The sequence below is a fragment of the Lynx canadensis genome, chromosome A1 (genome assembly GCF_007474595.2).
Source record: "Lynx canadensis isolate LIC74 chromosome A1, mLynCan4.pri.v2, whole genome shotgun sequence".
NCBI lineage: Eukaryota > Metazoa > Chordata > Mammalia > Carnivora > Felidae > Lynx > Lynx canadensis.
Genome location: NC_044303.2, coordinates 123,601,379 through 123,619,536, shown reverse-complemented (window position 1 = coordinate 123,619,536; position 18,158 = coordinate 123,601,379). Strand labels below are relative to the sequence as shown.

The window sequence follows — 18,158 nt, the reverse complement described above, 5'->3', positions numbered from 1 at the left end:
AACTATCTGAGCCACCGAAGCGCCTCTCTTAAGTTTAATTTGAAAGTATTTATGTAATGTTATTTTTTTAAGTTTGTTTGTTTGTTTGTTTAATTAGAGAGGGAATGAGTGCATGGGTGGGAAAGGGGCATAGAGAGGGAGAGAGAGAATCCCAAGCAGGCTTTGTGCTCTCAGTGCAGAGCCCTGTGCCGGCCTCAATCTTACCAACTGTGAGATCATGACCTGAGCTAAAATCAAGAGTCAAATGCTTAGCCAACTAAGCCATTCAGGACTCCTGTGTAATGTTCTATATTTATGCTAACTAAATTAAGTGGCTTTTCATTTATATTGCTTTAATTTTTAAGTGTTTAATTAAAAAAATAAGGGACAGTGGTCTTCAATAGGAGAAAAGATTCTTCTTTGCTCTGGGTTTGGAGGATGGGCTAAATGTTTAGAGCATTGGATTTGATTATAGTTCTGGTCCTGCCATGAATTAGCTCTGTGACCTAGGACAAGACCTTTGGTATTCCTGAATTTTTTTTTTCATGTATAAAATAAGGGAGCTGCTTTGTATCTATGAATCTACATTTTTTTAATGTACTGACACACCTGCGGCCAATCCCATGTCACCATAGGGGCGTGTGTGTGTGCACACGCGTGTGAACATACATGCAGGAGAGGATTAGGAGTGATATGTGTGGATGGAAATATTCCCAAGTTTCTAAGATATGTCTCCTTTCGGAGTGGAATAGTATATTTGCACTTCTTGCTACTGAGAATCAGGTGTCAGAACACAAGATTATTTCTGAAATTCCAGAATTCACTTGAGTTGTAAGCTGTACTGGTCCTATGAGGAGATGACCACTCACCTACTTAGATTTTATGTGTGCCCCCAATTACTTCCTCACTCAAAAGCTTATCCAACCTCGTTCCTTCCCCCCCATCATCCAGCCTCAGCCTCCTTTCATGGAGTCAGTTTTTCCTGCTTTGGCCTGAAGTTTTTTTTAAATTTTTTTTTTTCAACTTTTTTTTTTTTTTTTTTTTTTTTGGGACAGAGAGAGACAGAGCATGAACGGGGGAGGGGCAGAGAGAGAGGGAGACACAGAATCCAAACAGGCTCCAGGCTCCGAGCCATCCGCCCAGAGCCTGACGCGGGGCTCGAACTCACAGACCGCGAGATGGTGACCTGGCTGAAGTCGGACGCTTAACCGACTGCGCCACCCAGGCGCCCCTGGCCTGAAGTTTTGATTGTTACAGTCACTGTTGGGTTAGGATAGGTTTTGCCAAGTATTTTCCAAGGAACAGGAGCCATGTGAGATGCTTGCATCAAAAGGACTCTCATAAAATATGTTTCAGAAATGCTGCCTATTATACTCTCTTCTCCCAAATACAGCAGTCTTAAAATAAGGAATCCTGTTTCATTCTTTTTAACCTGGAGCTCCCAAACTCATGTGAGCATTAGACACTTTTTCCACATTTAATACCCATTAACTTCATATAGAACTATTGTTCCACAAAGTGGTTTTTTTTTTGGGAGATGATTGGTTACATAACAAAAAAGGGGTATTGTCTCCAGAATTAGGTAACTAAGACTCATATTTGCTTTGCGGGAGAGGTTTTTGGGTCCTTTTCTATTAAGCTGAATCAATTTATTTGATTAGCTCCTTGAAATCTAGATCCCAAGGGGAGGACGTTTTTGGAAAGGTTAAGAAAAGGGATGGTATGGGAGGCAGGAGCGCAGCAATAGCAATTGCTGGGTGTTGGTGGATTACAGAAGATAGAAGTGATAGTGGTTTGGGGCGTGAAGGGTGTGATGGGCTAAAAAATGATTCCTAAAGGTATCCTCCTCAAATTCCTGGAAGCTGTGATTGTGATCTTATTTGGAGAAAAGATCTTCGCTGATGTAATTAAGCTGAGGATCTTGAGATGAGATCATCCTGGATTATCCAGATGAACCCTAAGTCCAAAGACAAGTGTCCTTACAAGAGACACACAGAGAACAGGCACACAGAATAGGGGCCGTATGACCACAGAGGCAGAGAATAGAGTGATGTGGCCCCAAATCAAGGACTGCCAACAGCTAGAAGAGGCGAAAGTTGGAACCTCCCCAGGAGTCTCCAGAGGGAGGCAGCCCTGTCCACTCCTTGATTCTGGACTTCTGGTCACCAGAACTGTAAGACAGTAAGTTTCTCTTGTCTCAGGCAGTTTCTGGTAACGTGTTGCAGCAGCCCAAGGAAACTAATACAAGGGGGAAGAGGTCTGAAAAGGAAATGGTGAAGCAAAACCTCAGCCACTTTAGGGTACTGACCATAGTTGGCTCTGTTTACCACAGCACAGGCTCAGTGGGACCATGAGCTCCAAACTCGGCAGGTTTTGGAGAAGCCTTCATCCTGGGGTGGGATTTGTGGCCCCACCTCAGCAACAGCTCTTGTCATGTGGGACATTAACTGTCTTCCCCTTTTCCCACAGGCCACAGGGGCAGAGTGCTGCACCTGGCTTTGAGTCCAGACCAGACCCGAGTGTTTTCTGCCGCAGCCGATGGCACAGCCTGTGTATGGAGCTGCTGTGAGTCACTCAGCCCCTCTGTGAGCTCCAGTTTCCTCACTTTGAAGTGAGAATGATGACATTGGCCTTGTCTTCTCCATGGGGTTGTGGTGAGGATCAAATAGGATAAAGTGCTTTTCTTGCGGTGAATGTCTGTTTTCCTGACTTTCTTTCTCAGGTTGCTTTATTCTCCTCACTTCCTCCTGTTGGATTTCCCAGACATTGTCTTGGCCTCTTTTCTACTTTCCTCTCCCTCCTGCTCCTCTTCTTCCTCCTCCTTTTTCTTCTTTTTTCTCTATCACTTCCTTGTTAGAGATGCATTTCCACTGCTATAGTCAGAATATCTATAAAAGATTTCCAAACTCCTTTTTCCCACTTGACTTTCCAAGCTCCAGCCTCACCCTTCTTTCTGCCTCTGGATATTTCCTTTCTGAGATCCTTTCTTATCTTTAGCTCAAACTCAGAATGTTAAAAATACATACAAATAATGTTTTGCTTGAAAAATATTGATTAAAATCCTACTGTATGGTAGGCAGTATGTTAAGCATGTATTTTATTTCCTCTCGAAATGAGACCTTCCATAGGACTTCCTTGTTCCTTGTCCCCTTTCGTGGTCTCATCCTTATCCTGGTCATCCTGTCACTCAGGAAACATGCAGATTATTCTGCTCCATGTTTACTCCATTTACCTTTTGTTCTCTTTCTCTCCCTTTTGTTTCAGCCTAGGCATGTCCTGAATACCTGATGACCACTCTGTTGTAATTCCTTCTAACTGTTTTTCCTATCTTTATTCTTCATGGGTCTCCACACCACTGTTAGGTTACATTTCTATAAGCACTGTGGTGATCTTCTTAGGCCCTGCTCAGATACCTTCAATGACTCCGTATTACCTTAGTCCCTCACCTCAACCTTCAGGTCCCAAGCCCAGAACCTGAAGTATGATACCTGTGCTTACCTTGGCTCTGCCATAAACTGACTGAATGGACTTGGGTTTGTTATAACATTTATAAGAACAGGAATTTGGATTTGATAACTGCTAAACTGTTTTTAGGCTCAATCAGGCCATTGTTCTTTTGTTCAATTACCTTTTTACAAAATGTTTATTTGATAGAAAGGGCATGATCAGGACAGAGAGAGAGGGGGATAGAGGATCTGAAGTGGGACTGTGTTGACCCTGGGCTAAGTCTTGTGATTTCCTGCCTTGATGACTTTATTGGCGCTTTTCTTCTAGTTTGGAATTCCTACTTTCTTCATTTTCTTTGCTCATCTGCTAAGTCCAAACCTCTCCAGCAAGTGTTTTGAGATGATGTTACCTAGGTTTGAACTCTTGGTATCAGTCTATACCACCCATTTGATATTAATATACTATTCAGATCAAGATATGAACATTTATTGTACCTTAAAGACTTCCTTGTACCCACTCTTAGCACCTCTCCATTATTCTGACATCTATCCCTATAGTTAGTTTTGTCTTATGCAAACCTTCAGATAAATGGAATCACACACTATATATTCTTTTTGTCTGACTTCTTTCACTCAATATTAAGGTTGTAAGATTAATTCATATCATTACATGTATCTGTAGATTTTTCTTTTTCTTGCTGTGTAATATTCCATTGTATAAATGTACAATTGTTTATCCATTTTATTGATGAATATTTGAGCTATTTTCAGTTTCAACTTTAAGAATAAAGATGCTGTGCACATTCTTAAACATGTCTTTGGTGGACAAAAGCACTCATTTCTGTTGGGTATATACTGAGGTGTGGAACGGTTAAGTCATAGAATATACGTCATTGACAACTTTCCTAAGAAGTATCAGTTTACACTTCTACCAGCAATGAATGAGGGTTCCATGCAAGTACTTTTTAAGTGGACTTCTAAACCTGTAATATTTCTGGTAGGGACTATTCCATCCTCTTGTTGCTGTTAAAATCCTTACTAGGAATTAGGGATGATAGTAGGTATCTACAGGATCATCCTAGTGACTCTCTTAGAGACTCTGTTTTAGATATCAGAACCAGACCTCACTTTTTAGTGTAGGGATTCCCATCACTAGCTGCATATTTGCATCACTGTGGTGATTAGATAAAGAATACTATGTCCTGGGTCTCACTGAATACAATTAAATAAAAATTTCTAGAGGTGGGGCCTGAGCATTGGTAATTGAGCTAGGCTTCCTTCTTTGTTTTAAGAAGCTGTCTCTTAGTGTTGATGTGTGTTCTTGGTTTGGGTATACATTGTGTGTGCATGCACACACATGCATATTCCTAAAGGAACTAATGGAAATTGAAGAAATCCATTCACATAATCACATCTTGAAGGGGCTGCTGGACTGATGACTATCCACTGAGTTCAATGTGATGAATAACAGCATGGAATTTTTTCAGGGAAAACTTTGAGCACTCACTCCCTAGAATGTGATGGCAGCCACTGTAGCCACCATATTGATTGGCCCTACCCAGGCTCAGAGACGAAGAGAACCAGGAAATCACCTAGATAATCTAAGGCTTAAATACCAACTAATGAGAAAGGGGGGTGAATTTCTCTTGTATACTTTTCTTGTGTGCCCAGGTGTTTCATTTGTGTCCCCTAAATTTTAATTTCTATTTCTCACCTGCCTTTGGAAAAACACCATAAGGCATTTATTTCCTCTTCTAACTCAAATGCTCCAGACTGGCTGTTTCTGTTTCCTGCAGAATTGCTGGGTCCAACACTGTTTTTGTTACTAGACAGACCTGACCTTATTGTCACTCCTGATGGGTCCCAGTGAGATGCTGAATAATGCAAGCAAAGTATGATTGTCACTTGACACATGGATGACACTATGACATTGGTTTCCTCCTGTCTCCATTGCATTATCCACAAGGTTACTTTGCCAGTGCAGATCTGCCCACTAAAGTTATAAGAGAAATGGATACAGTTACACAAATTGATTTTATTTATAACATTAACAAGTGATGGCGAATGAAATGAAATACAGTTATCTAAACTGCCCCTTCATAGTCTTATTTATCCAGTTGAGATACTTCTGTGAGAGAAGAGTATAGATGCCAGGTCCTCGAGGGTCTCCGCATTTCCCTGGAAGGCCAAAGGCAGTAATGCCTCTATAAGTACCCTCACATATCAAAGGGCTTCCAGAATCTCCCTGGAGGAAAACAAGATGGGTAGTGGAGATCAGCATGGAACATGATCACTAGTGGAATGGAAGAGGTTCCATTTAACGTGGAGCATTCAATGTGGAGTTAAGACCAACCTTGACTTAAATGAAAATTAGTGCTTAAAAGTTCAAAATGTTGGGAAATATTTTGATATTTTGAAAATTGGCTTACTCAACTTATTTATAAACCAGTGAACATGAAATAAAATGTATTATTGTTCATGTTATCTACTAATTTTGAGACTGATTGTGCTTTAGAAGGAAAACCCTCCTGGGGCACCTGGGTGTCTGAGTCGGTTGAGTACCCGACTTTTGATTTTGGGTCAGGTCATGCTCTCATGGTTCAAGCCCTGTGCTGGGCTCTGTGCTGACAACGCAGAGCCTGCTTAGGATTCTCTCTCTCCTCCCTCATCTCTGCCCCTCCCCTGCTTGCACTCTTTCTCAAAACAGATAAATAAACCTTAAAAAAAAAAAAAATAAGGGAAACCCTCCTATTTGCATTTAAAAAAATGTTTATTTGTTTATTTATTTTGAGAGAGAGTGACCATGAGTGGGGAGGGGTAGAGAGAGGGAGAGAGAGAATTCTTTTTTTTTATTAAACAATTTTTTTTAATGTTTATTTATTTTTGAGAGAGACAGAGTGTGAGTGGGGGAAGGGCAGAGAGAAAGGGAGACAGAATCCAGAGCAGTCTCCAGGCTCTGAGCAAGCTGTCAGCACAGAGCCTGAGGCGGGGCCTGAACCCACAAACCGCAAGATCATGACCTGAGCCAAAGTTGGACACTTAACCAACTGAGCCACCCAGGCACCCCAGGAGAGAGAGATTTCTGACATGAGGATCTGTCCCACAACCTGGAGGTCATGACCTGTGCTGAATCAAGAGTCAGATGCTTAACCGACTGAGCCACCCAGGGGTCCCTGTCATTTTCTTAAAATGCTTAATAATTCAAGAGGTAAAAGAGTCAAATGCAGATGGGATGTTGAGGCAAAGAGTAAATACCATGTTTTCTCATTTCTCCAAGCAGATAATTGTTTTCCCAAAGGAACAAAACCAAAGCAAATTTTCCCTTCATCCTGTCAAATAGAAATTTCTCCCTCAAGTCTCTTTGGAGCATCTGACACTAGATGGGAGGTCCCAGAAGCCAGTGATCGCACTTCAGAGCTAACTGCCTCCACTAGCAGAGCCCTTTCAGTTAGCTGTGGGTCAGTGCTTTATGCATCCTGTGCCACCCACTGTGTGATCCTGTTTTCTCTCGTGGAATTTTAGAATCAGCATATTTAAATGTATTTGAGATCCAGAGTCTGAAGTGGCCATTTCACTGCTCTGGCTTTAGGAAAGATTGTTGGTGTTGCACAGAGGGCCACTGAAGCATACACATGGAGCTCTGCGAGCGCCAGGTCTGAGGGCCCAGCTCCTTCTCAGCCATGTGAAGGCATCAACGATCCCTCTTGTTCAGGCAAAAACTAGCCTTATGAGCGTATGAACTAAGCAACTATGTGCAAGCCTGGGACCCCTCCTGGAATGGTGTGTTTCATGCAGTGCCTGAAATTTTCATAATTAGTCCCTCAGGTTTGATTCACCCATAGCCACTTCTGAGGGGTCTTGGGCACTGAGGGAATGGGAGAAGGACTGCTAAGTTTTGATGGTAGAGGGTGGCTGTTGAGAGGCAGACAGGCATACTGGGATGCTGCCATGGCTTTAGGGTGTTGCGTGTGGTCCCAATGGCATGAAGATTCTGGGTTCCTGGATTTCCAGAGTGGTGGCTGAAGGGAGGGGAGGGAAGAGGGAGGGCAAAGGACAGGAAGTGCAAAGATGCAGAAGACAAATGTCATCTTTTCCTGAGATTTGCTTAGCCTTGTTCCTGAAATCAAGCCATTCAGATTCTGCCGGTGTTTGGACAAACTTGTGAAAAGAGCAGAGACCTCTGGATCTCTCAGTCTCTGATTTAAACTCCGAGACCACCTACATGGCAGCTCCTTCTCTTCAGAGGAGGCTCTCTCACCTTTGGGAAAGGTGAGAAATGATAAACTCAGAGCTGAAAACTTTATGAGGTGTCTCTTCTACTCCTGTCTTTCAGCAGAGCCCTGTCCTGCTGCTGCTCAGGGGACTCTGGTATGGACACTTGCACATTCTCTGTATGGGGACTGGAGGCCCTAGAGGAACCCTGACTTCAGCTTTCCTGGATGTCCCAGATTTTCAAATTTAGAACTGTATATGTTCATACGAAAAATGAGAAAAACATTGCTTCTCAGTGTTTTTTTTTTGTGAAATCAAGAAGATGTACTAGATCAACCCATGCCTTAGAAGTGAACTTGTTTTTGATGAACAACTTACTTAAGCTGAGAACATTAAGTTTTTTGACTGGCATCTTATCAAACTTCTTTAAAAAAAAGCACTAGGACCCTACAGAAGCCAACCTCATGACAAGACAAAGCATGATGTTACATGTTCTATATCTGCATGAGTTATTCCAACAGCTCAAACATGGGATCTTATTTCACTTACATTGCACGAGTCTTTTCCACCCTTGAGGCTGCCGGCACAAATCATATTCAGTCCAATCACAGGATGATAATCATAGTGCTTTTGATCATTGCAGATTCTTCTGTTTATGACGGTGATATTGACTTCTCTCAGAGTATCCGACTGAGGTGAGTTATTATGAATTTTCCCCCAGCCTGCAACTTGGCACATGGTTCCTGGTTTCACATCATCCCCCTTTTTAGGAAGACGGAGGGTGCTCACATTTTTATTAATTTTTGCCTTTTTGGTCAGCTGTTAGAAGACAAGCATGAAGACTTAACAAAATGAGGTAATCTAGATGGTCACATTTTTACTTAAATTCTAGCCCAACCTTCGAGGACCCCACTATGTAACTATAGTCTATAGCTCTAGGGCACCGAGGAAAAAATTTCCATTTGGCAGCCAGAACATAGGAGGTTCTATGACTTTTAAGTCAACCAAAGGTACATACCTGTAAAAGTTTAAGATCACCCTCATGTGTGTCCTGGTCAAAGCACGGATAGGGATATTGTTTCTTAACAAACATTATCTGCTTTTCTGGCTCGTTCTTGGTTATTGAGTGAGCTCCAAGAATGACCTGGGACGTTCTGCTCCTGAAAACAGACACAGTATATTAACAGGATTTACTCTTTGTATCAGTAGCAGAGCATGTTAAGTGATCAGTTTCACTGTCTCATTTGTAAGTATACCTGCTGTGGAAATACTTGTTTATGGCTCAGAAAGGAAAGAGTGTACTTTGAAGAATAAAAAGTTGCTTGTGAATTCATCGTTATTACCACCAGCTTCCTTATAACATGCTAAACTAGGTTCATTGAAAAGTAAATAACAAGAGAATTCCATAGCAGCTAAGCCAAGTCTTGGGATCATGTGGGTTGGGGCTTTAGTGTTGTATCCCTTAACCCACCTTGAGCTGTGATAGAGAATCAGGTTGCAGAATACTGAAACACAAAGTTCTCAGGGTTCTAGAGACAGAAGCAAAAGGCACTGGATAGTTTAGAGAAATGCACTGGAGGGATCTTTGTAAGATTTAAGTTTGCAACAAACTTAAATGGGCAAACTTCCAGAAATATGACTGCCCAATGAAGGACCCTATTTGCATGGCACTGAGTGTGTGTATATTGGGGGTGCGGGATGGTGATCTGAAGGAGGGGGCCAGGGTTCTTTTTTTACTCGATGCTAAAGGTTCATTTGGTTAATAAAATCAAAATACTCAGGGGGCTCCTTGTTGGCTTAATCAGTAGAGCATGTGACTCTTGATTTCAGGGTCATGAATTGAAGTCTCATGTTGGGTGCGGAGCTTATTTAAAAAAACATACTCTGGTATATTAATAATTAAGGTTAGTGTCATTCACAACCTAGTATAAACTAGACTAAACAGATAGTTCCAGTGATTTTTCCCCCCATCACACACTATTATTCCATTACACATAGTTTTCTTCCATTACATCAGCTGATGTGAGTTTCACTTAAGAGGCTAGAACTGTACTTCCAGTAGAGTGCAAATGGATGATGAAATGTTCTATACGTCTGCACTGTCCCATATGGTAGCCACTAGCCACATGTGGCTACTGAAAATGTGAAATGTGGCTAGTGCCACCAAGGAACTAAACTTGCAATTTTATTTAACTTCAACTTAAACTCATAGAGCCGCATGGAAATTTACATAACCAATATGACAGTGGCTTTCACAAGGGACAGCCCAGGTTTACAGGTTTGATTTAGAGAATGGAGGAAAACCCAAGCCTGGCAGAGGTTTGAAGGTAGTAGTCAGCAGGTGTTAAGAGATGGCTGAAGTGTGAGAGAAGTTCACTAGGGGAAACGGGAAGGTTTTAGATACGAGCTTTCTCTACTTGACTACTGTGCTCAGGTTCCTGAGGGGACACTTCAGTTTTATCCTTCCAGACTGTGGTTTATTCTCTCTAGTCATGAAGTCAAGGCCAGAAGCAAAGCCCTGCAGCACCTGGACCAGCAGCTCCAGAGGAGTTCTACCTCAAGTGTGGGTGCTCACTGTGGATTCCACATTGGTCTGATTCTGTGGGCTTAACTCCCTGCTGGGGTAGAGCAATTTCCTGGAGACTTCAGTGATATGAAGTTATACATGAACTTCCTGTGGTTTTGGTGAGATTTATTCTCTTTGTTAATATTCCCCCAAATGAGAATATCTCCACAAATATTTTTTAAAACCCAAGCACTTACAGGACACAGTGAGCTGCAGTCAATACCCAGTTTTTTTCAATCAGAGCCCCGGCACAGATATTTTCTCCTTTAAGTAGCACCATGTAGGGTCTTGAATGAGGAGTCACTTGATTTCCTCCAATAATTTTTACACAGAAATCTGTGAAAAAGGAAAAGGCAACTTAAGTCAGTGCCCACCCCAAAGAGCTCTACCTCAAGCCATGTCTCTAAGACCAGACAAGCATTTCCTCTTTGGAGAGGTGACAGATGAGAGCACCTCCAAACCCCATGCAGGTGTTCAGATGTCTGAATGTAAAGCCCATTCCTATTGGACTCCTGAGAGGGTCCTGCCGTTTCACCCACAGAAGCCATGCCATTGGCAGTTCCAGGGATTATCAGGCTGGAGATCTGTCACAACCAGTGACCTCAAGCCTCAGGGCTTGCAAAGGGCAGACAGCTGTGCATTGGTCGGCACCAGTAACAGTTACTACCAGAGATGCTAGTAACGATCTGCACTCCTCCCTCCTCCCTTCCGGCTATTAATCTGGGGAAGTGGAAAAGCTTTTAGAAGACTGAGAATCGCCCTTGTCACCTAAAGCCCTTGCAAAAAAACACACCTTACAAACTGATATGGCACCATTTAGCTCTGCCCTCACCTACGAGTTCTTTGGTCATTGGGAGCTCTGTGTTTATTGAAACATGTACTCTCCTCATTCCTAAGTTGAGAGAATAATACCTATTGCACCCAAGGCTCCCCTTCAACCTGCAGACTCAAACACATGGTTTCATGAAGGCCTTCTCCAACGAGGGAGGAGAAGGAAAAAGATGCTATAAGGAGAAAATGGTGCCTTAGTCAAATTTCCTTGATGACAGAGCCGGAGTATAGTTTCATTACTAGAGAACAGGAGACCTACACACAAGGCTCATGATCCATGCTGGTTTAGTGATCTTGTGTCTTTGTGATGTACTCTGAGTCTCCACCTTCCTACACCAGATATTCTTGGATTTTCCCAAACTATGTCTCCTGACTATTGGCTGAGACTCATCGTTTCTTAAAAAAGGGCACAGGGCCTGCTACTCCATTTATAAAGCTAACTCACTGCCATATCCACAGTAAGATGCAAATAATGAGAGTGAGAGAAGGGGAAGAGAGTGACCTGAATGGCTCTCATTTCTGGAAGTGTGTTGGGAAGGGGGAAATTCTAGGCTCTAGAAGGTAAAGGATAAGGAAGTTAGAGCAACGCAGAGAATTTCACCCACATCTTAAATTTTCCTTGGGTGAGTCATGGGTGGATAGATTTAAAAGGTGCGTCTTTAGACCTTCTGGGCTGCAGAAATCATAAAGTCAGTAGACTACTTCATTTTTCAGGGTCCCCTGTTTGGTGCACACATACACTGGCCTCAGAAAAAAGGTCAACATCTCCTGCAACCAACCACTCCTATGAGGGTCAGGAAAAGGGTTTAGAGCAGGTGAGAAGTTTGGGAAACTAGCAACTCTTGGTCTCCACCCAGAATCAACATGAATGAGCATCTCTGGAGCTGGGGCTGGATGCAAGCATTGTTTAAAAAGCCCTCCAGAGTATTCTAATGTGTAAGAGGGTTGAGATCGCTGGTCCAGAGCATCATGTGATCTGCTGTGTCTGTTCCCTTTACGGGCCCACATTGCTCTCTCTGACCACAGGAAACAAAGCAGAGCAGAGCAAGCTGCTTTTGTTGTTTCCTTTGAAGAAAAGATATCATTGAATTTTTCATCTGCTCTGTTTTCGCTGTTGTCGAGGACTTAACAAGCCCGAACACAGTCATCCTATGCCACCCCTTTGTCCCCCGAATGCTTCATCCTTGTTATTTAAAAAATTTCTTCTCATTTTTAGTTGCAAGGTAAACCATAGAACTTCCTTGGAAATTCCTGGTGAGATAGGTTTTCCATCAGCCCCTGCCCACCATTCCCACCTCCAGAAGCTGATGGACCTGTAGATAAACACATGGCTGGTCCTTAACATCAGCACAGTTCAGGCAGCCCCAGACCAGTCCTCACTTTCTTGAAGGATTTCAAGGAAAACCTAGAGCCAACCAGGGGCTACAACCAGTCTTGTGATAATGCTGTGAGTTTCACAGCATTTCAAACTGGTGCCCGTGTAGCTCACATAAAACCAGGTAGGTTGGTTACTAGGTGGTGTACCCAAGACTTAGCTTTGTACTAAATACCATAGCACTTCCAAAGAGTCAAGGTGGCCACATTCTCAATGACACACTAGCCTAGGGAAATGATACAATTTCAAATCGTTTCTAATTTGTTTTGGGTGACTAAGTCAGGTTTTTGAATTTTATTTAAAACTATGCATTGGGGTGCCTGGGCAGCTCAGTCTGTTGAGCATCTGATTTTGGCTCAGATCATGATCTCACAGTTTGTGAGTTCAAGCCCCACATCGGGCTCCCTGCTGTTAGTCTGGAGCCTGCTTTGGATCTTCTGACTTTCTCTCTCTTCCCCTTCCCTGCTTGCGTGCTCCCTTGTGCTCTCTCTCTCTCTCTCTCAAAAATAAATAAAACATTAAGAAAAAGTATCTATGCATTTTCTACAGAAAGGCTGAATACCACTATTCCTTTCCAGAAAGGTATATTTATTTTCCTAACCCAAGAGGTTTTTTTTTTTATTGTTTTAACATTTAGGCAATTTTGGGGGGCAATTTTCAAGGTATAAATTGGCAGTATTAAACCCTGGTGGTTCTATTATTTCTTGTGAAGCAATTTTAGAGAAGAAAGAAGGATGTTTTTCCTTTTAAAATAAAGAGCTAATATGTAAGAAAGAATGTTAAAGCTTGAGGAACAAAAAATCTGCTCTTACACTGAGCTAATATTGCCTAAAGTTACTGAAAGTCTGCTCCACTTTGCTTAATGGTTATAATGGAAATTATGAGAATCAGTCTTACCTCCAGGAATTAGCAGGAGAAAAATGGCAATCAAGAGAGAGGATGCCAGAAATGTATAGGAGTTCCTCATTGTGGCTGGTATCTCCACCTCAAATCAGTCAGCATGAAAATCTGTGTTAGTTCTTCACCAACTCTATATATTGAGGGTACAAAGGATGTGGTTTTCTTCTTTCCAATTTCTAACTTGAGCATTAAGAAATGAAACACAACTGACAACAATGAATAATTGCTTCTTACCCTTGGGCATGCTTTCCTTTGCTAGGACTGCTAAGGCAAAGGATGGTAATTTTATATTGTGGATGGGGGTGAGAGGACCTTATTGTCCTCTGAACATACTATACAAGGGGAGACTTTCTTTTTATTTATTTATTTAAACAATTTTTTTAAACGTTTATTTTTGACAGTGAGAGAGAGAGAGAGAGAGAGAGAGAGAGAGAGAGAGACAGAGACAGAGCATGAGTGGGGGAGGGGCAGAGAGAGAGGGAGACACAGAATCCAAAGCAGGCTCCAGGGTCTGAGCTGTCAGCACAGAGCCCAACGTGGGGCTCGAACTCACAGACTGTGAGATCATGACCTGAGCCGAATTTGGACGTTCAACTGACTGAGCCATCCAGGTGCCCCTACAAGGAGAGACTTTAAAATGTCTCAGCAGAAATTTTGAGGATTTTAGTTTTCATCAATAGCAGAACTATCTTCTGTATCCACTAATGGCATCTGTTAAGACTTAAATTAGAGGTTGGAAAAGTGTCCTAAAAATTGGTCACCAATCATATTTTTTTCTAGTTATCTCCTTGGGTTATGTAAGGATTAATAGGCCAAGGCCAGGTAGAGGTGCATAAGGAAGTCTTATTTGTTAGGAAGTTCCTCCCTACATTTTCCTTCCCCATTTTTTGGAGGATAATTTATTGTGCTCTTGTCTGAAGTCTGTGGCAGGTATGGAGACAGAGGGAGGTGGGGGGAGGAGGTGGTGGCTCTTTGCAGCCCTCTGTGCTTCTCCTGATTGCTTGATGATACAACTTCAGATATAAGAAAGATACTGAGTTTCTCCTTCCCTCTCTCCCTCTTTCCTTCTCTCTTTCCCCCCACCCTTCCTTTTCTCCCTCTCCCCCTTTCCCCTCCCTTTCTTCCTTCTTTCTGGATTTAGCTAAAGAAGGAAAATGGTAGACATGGCTATTTTGTTCTAATATATTAAAAAAATTGTTTTTAGTGTTTACTTATTTTTGAGAGAAAGAGACAGAGTGCACGTGGGGAAGGGCAGAGAGAGGGAGACACAGAATCTGAAGCAGGCTCCATGCTCTGAGCTGTCAGCACAGAGCCCAATGTGGAGCTCGAATCATCAACCAGGAGATCATGATTTGAGCTGAAGTCAGACGCTTAACTGACTGAACCACCCAGGTGTCCCATTTTTGTTCTAATATTGAGGAATGTCTTTAAGACAGATGAACCTCAGTCCCTCAAGGAAGAATATTCTGTATTCTTTCTATTAGAAATATCTTATTCTTTTTTTCTGAGCTGAGGATGTGGTCTTTACTATAACACATATGTTCTTTCAGGATGTTTGGTGTTACACCAACCACCCCCAGCGTTAACATGCTGATAACTTCAGACCTGGTGGTTACTTTTTCAGAAATCACATGACCTTATTATAAGGGAGTCACACTGAGACCCCATTGTTTCCTTTTCCCCAGATAATACTAGTGCATTAAAGGTTCATCATGAAAGGTTATCATTTTCAGTAACAGCAATGGGATACCCAGCTTCTGGTTCTGGCAAGTAATTTTAGTTCAGACTTAAAAAAAAGCTGGGTCTTGATTGCCTATAGCTACAGAAAGTTTCCTAAAGCAAACAGTGACAATTCTGTTCTTTTTATGTGAATGTGGTTGCTATTCCCCCATTCGTGTTAACTTTTAAGAGCTTTACGAAATATAATTTACATACCATTAGGTTAACCCATTTAAAGTTTATAATTCAATGGTTTTGAGTCTATCTACTGAGTTGTGCCACCATCACCATAACTCATTCTAGCACATCTTCATCATCCCCAAAGAAGCTTTGAACCCATTAACAATCCTTTGAACCGATTACTCTCCTTCCTCCACACCCCTGCCCTAGACAACTACTATTCCAATTTCTGTCTCCATTGGTTTGCCTATTTGGGACATTTCACATACAAAGAACTGTAGGATATGTAGTCTTTTGTCACTTTAAAAAAAGTGTTTATTTATTTTGAGAGAGAGAGAGAGAGAGAGAGAGAGAGAGAAGGTGAACATGAATGGGGAAGGAGTGGTGGGGGGGTGGAGACAGAGAGAGACAGAGAGAGAGGGAGATTGAATCCCAAGCAGGCTCCTCTCTGTCAGGGCAGAGCCCAATGCGGGGCTCGATCCCATGAACCGTGACCTTATGACCTGAGCCAAAATCCAGAGTCTGATGCCCACCCAACTGAGCCACCCACTGACTTCTTTCACTTAGCACAATGGTTTTGAACTTCATATTGTAACATGTATCAGTATTTCATTCCTTTTTGTTACCAAATAATCTATCACATGGATATACCACATTTTATTCATCCACTCATCAATTGATGGATACTGGACTATTTCTACTTTTTACTTATTATGAACAATGCTGCTATAAACATTTAGGTATCCATTTGTGTATGGATATGTTATCATTTTTTTGGGTATATACCTATGAGTGAGATTACTGGGTTATATGGTAACTCTATGTTTAGCTGCTTGAGAAACTTCTCAACTGTTTTTCAAAGTAGCTGCACCATTTTACATTCCCCTCAACATTGTATGAAGGTTCCAATCTACAACACTGTAGAAGGTTTCTACATCATTGGCAGTACTTGTCATTGTTGTTTGACAATTGCTATTAGAGTGGGTGTGAGGTAGTAACCACTGAGGTTTTGACTGTCGCTTCCTTAATAACTACGAGCTTCTTTTCATGTGCTTACTAGTCATTTATTTATCTTTTTAGGAGAAATGTCTATTCAAATATTTTGCTTTAAACAAATTGGGTTGTCTTTTTATTATTGAATTTTAAGTGCTCTTTATATATCCTGGATATGACTCCCTTATAAAATATATGATTTGTTACTATTTCCTCCCAGTGGAGGGCTTGTCTTTTATTTTTCTTGATGGTGTTCTTTAAAGCACAAACATTTTAAATACTCACCAACCTCTTTTGTCTGGGTCTTTGTTGTCACATCTAAGAAATCACATCCTCTTTCACCTCAAAGCACAATTTACAGATAGAAGATTACTGATTAGACAGGAATATCTAACTCCTTTCACTCCCACCCTGAATGTGAAGTCTCATTTCCTCTCAGTGAGATTTTGCCTTTCTTATCTATTGGTGTCTTTATCAAAGGAACTGAATCAGTCCCCAGAATCATCAACCCAGAAATAATAAACACTCACAAATTATTCATCATTATCCCTCCTTTCTCAGATTCTGGTCTGTGTCACTTGCATGTTTTTTGGTCTATCACCATGACATTGACTTCTCTCAAGGTATTCGAAATTGTGCATGAGTCTCTTTTGGCACTTTCCCATTCTGCTGCATGACACTGGGTCTTCTATTTTTCATAGCTTAAGTATTTCTATAGCTTTGGTTACAGTAACTTTACCTTCCAGCTAGAAGACTGACAGGAGATGCAGTTTTGGGCAAGGAAAACAGTAACACAACCCAGAAAATAGCTCTGATTAAAATAGGTCTTGCTTATTTAATATGTTCTAATGAAAGACATGGATGAAGACACGTACTGACCTAACTGACAATCCACAATTGATTTTTAAAAAGTCACAGCATAGGATAGGTGTGTTATGCTAGGCTAGTCTAAGTTAACTTGAGTTCAGTTGGCCATTTAGTGATAAAATTATATTGGTGGTGGCGGATAGTTCTGGGTTTGAAAACCTGTAGTGGAGAACTCAGTCATCATTCAGATGGTCTTAGGTTTGTGAACTGACTGGTAATGAGACCAATGGAAGAAAACCAAGGCTCCTGGTACAGTGGGGCAGAGTAGAAGAGGGGCCAGGGTTAGTGGAAATGTGGCTTTCCCATTTCTGAGCATGTGCAAGCCAGCCTGAGGGTCTCACCTGCCTTTGAGGGCTCACCTACACTCCATTCTTTTCTTTCATTTGCCAAGCCCTCTTCTTGGCTCACTACCTTGCTCCCTTTTAAAAAAGTCAAGACCAGGAGAGTACAGAGTGTGATCAAGTTTGAATACACAGAAGAGGGAGCCAATTTTAGTTCTTTTCATCTTTTCATCATACCTCAAGCTCAGTTTCAAACAGCCGAGGGTCTTGGTATGATGGACCCTGTAAAAACAGAGGACAACAGAGTAGTGGCCAGTGTCACATTCTCATCATTGCACTGGGTTCAGCCCTTGCTTCCTGACATTTGACTGTCCCCACTTCCTCAGTGGCTCCTCCGAGTAACTGGTGCTCCCAGGCCCATCTTGCTAACATTTAGAAGCTGAAACAGCCACAAGGGAAAGCCTTTCCATAGAACATGGCATCAGATGCCCACATGCACCTTCTTTCCTTCTCTGCCACTCATGCTTTCTCATGGCCTTCATGCTTGTTATCTGGTTGGATGGACAAGGGGGAAGAACTTTTTTTTTTTTTAATGTTAATTTTTTTGAGAGAGAGAGAGAGCACAAGCAGGGGAGGGGCAGAGAGAGAGGGAGACACAGAATCTGAAGCAGGCTCCAGGCTCCAAGCTGTCAGCACAGAGCCCAACGAAGGGGCTGGAACCCATGAACCGTGAGATCATGACCTGAGCTGAAGTGGGACTCTTAACTGACTGAGCAACCCAGGTGCCCAAGTGCCCCAAGGAGGAAGAA

The 18,158-nt window shown here is 42.0% G+C and overlaps 2 protein-coding genes across 2 annotated transcripts in view; one reads left to right on the top strand and one right to left on the bottom strand.

Annotated features, from left to right (window-relative positions):
- Window positions 1-2,594, top strand: part of CDC20B (cell division cycle 20B) — a 48,545-nt gene extending 45,951 nt beyond the window's left edge. Inside the window, exon 12 of the mRNA XM_030320963.1 lies at window positions 2,449-2,594. Coding sequence (XP_030176823.1) covers window positions 2,449-2,594 — 146 coding nt within the window. The remainder of the gene's footprint in view (window positions 1-2,448) is intronic.
- Window positions 2,595-5,440: 2,846 nt separating this feature from the next.
- GZMA (granzyme A) lies at window positions 5,441-13,419 on the bottom strand. The gene is made up of 5 exons (XM_030320954.1): window positions 13,307-13,419; window positions 10,401-10,539; window positions 8,656-8,797; window positions 8,187-8,456; window positions 5,441-5,670 (listed from the first exon to the last, which is right to left on the bottom strand). Exons 1-5 carry the CDS (start codon window positions 13,374-13,376, stop codon window positions 5,506-5,508), a joined length of 786 nt encoding a protein of 261 aa, XP_030176814.1. The 5' UTR covers window positions 13,377-13,419; the 3' UTR covers window positions 5,441-5,505.
- Between the last annotated feature and the right edge of the window lie 4,739 nt (window positions 13,420-18,158).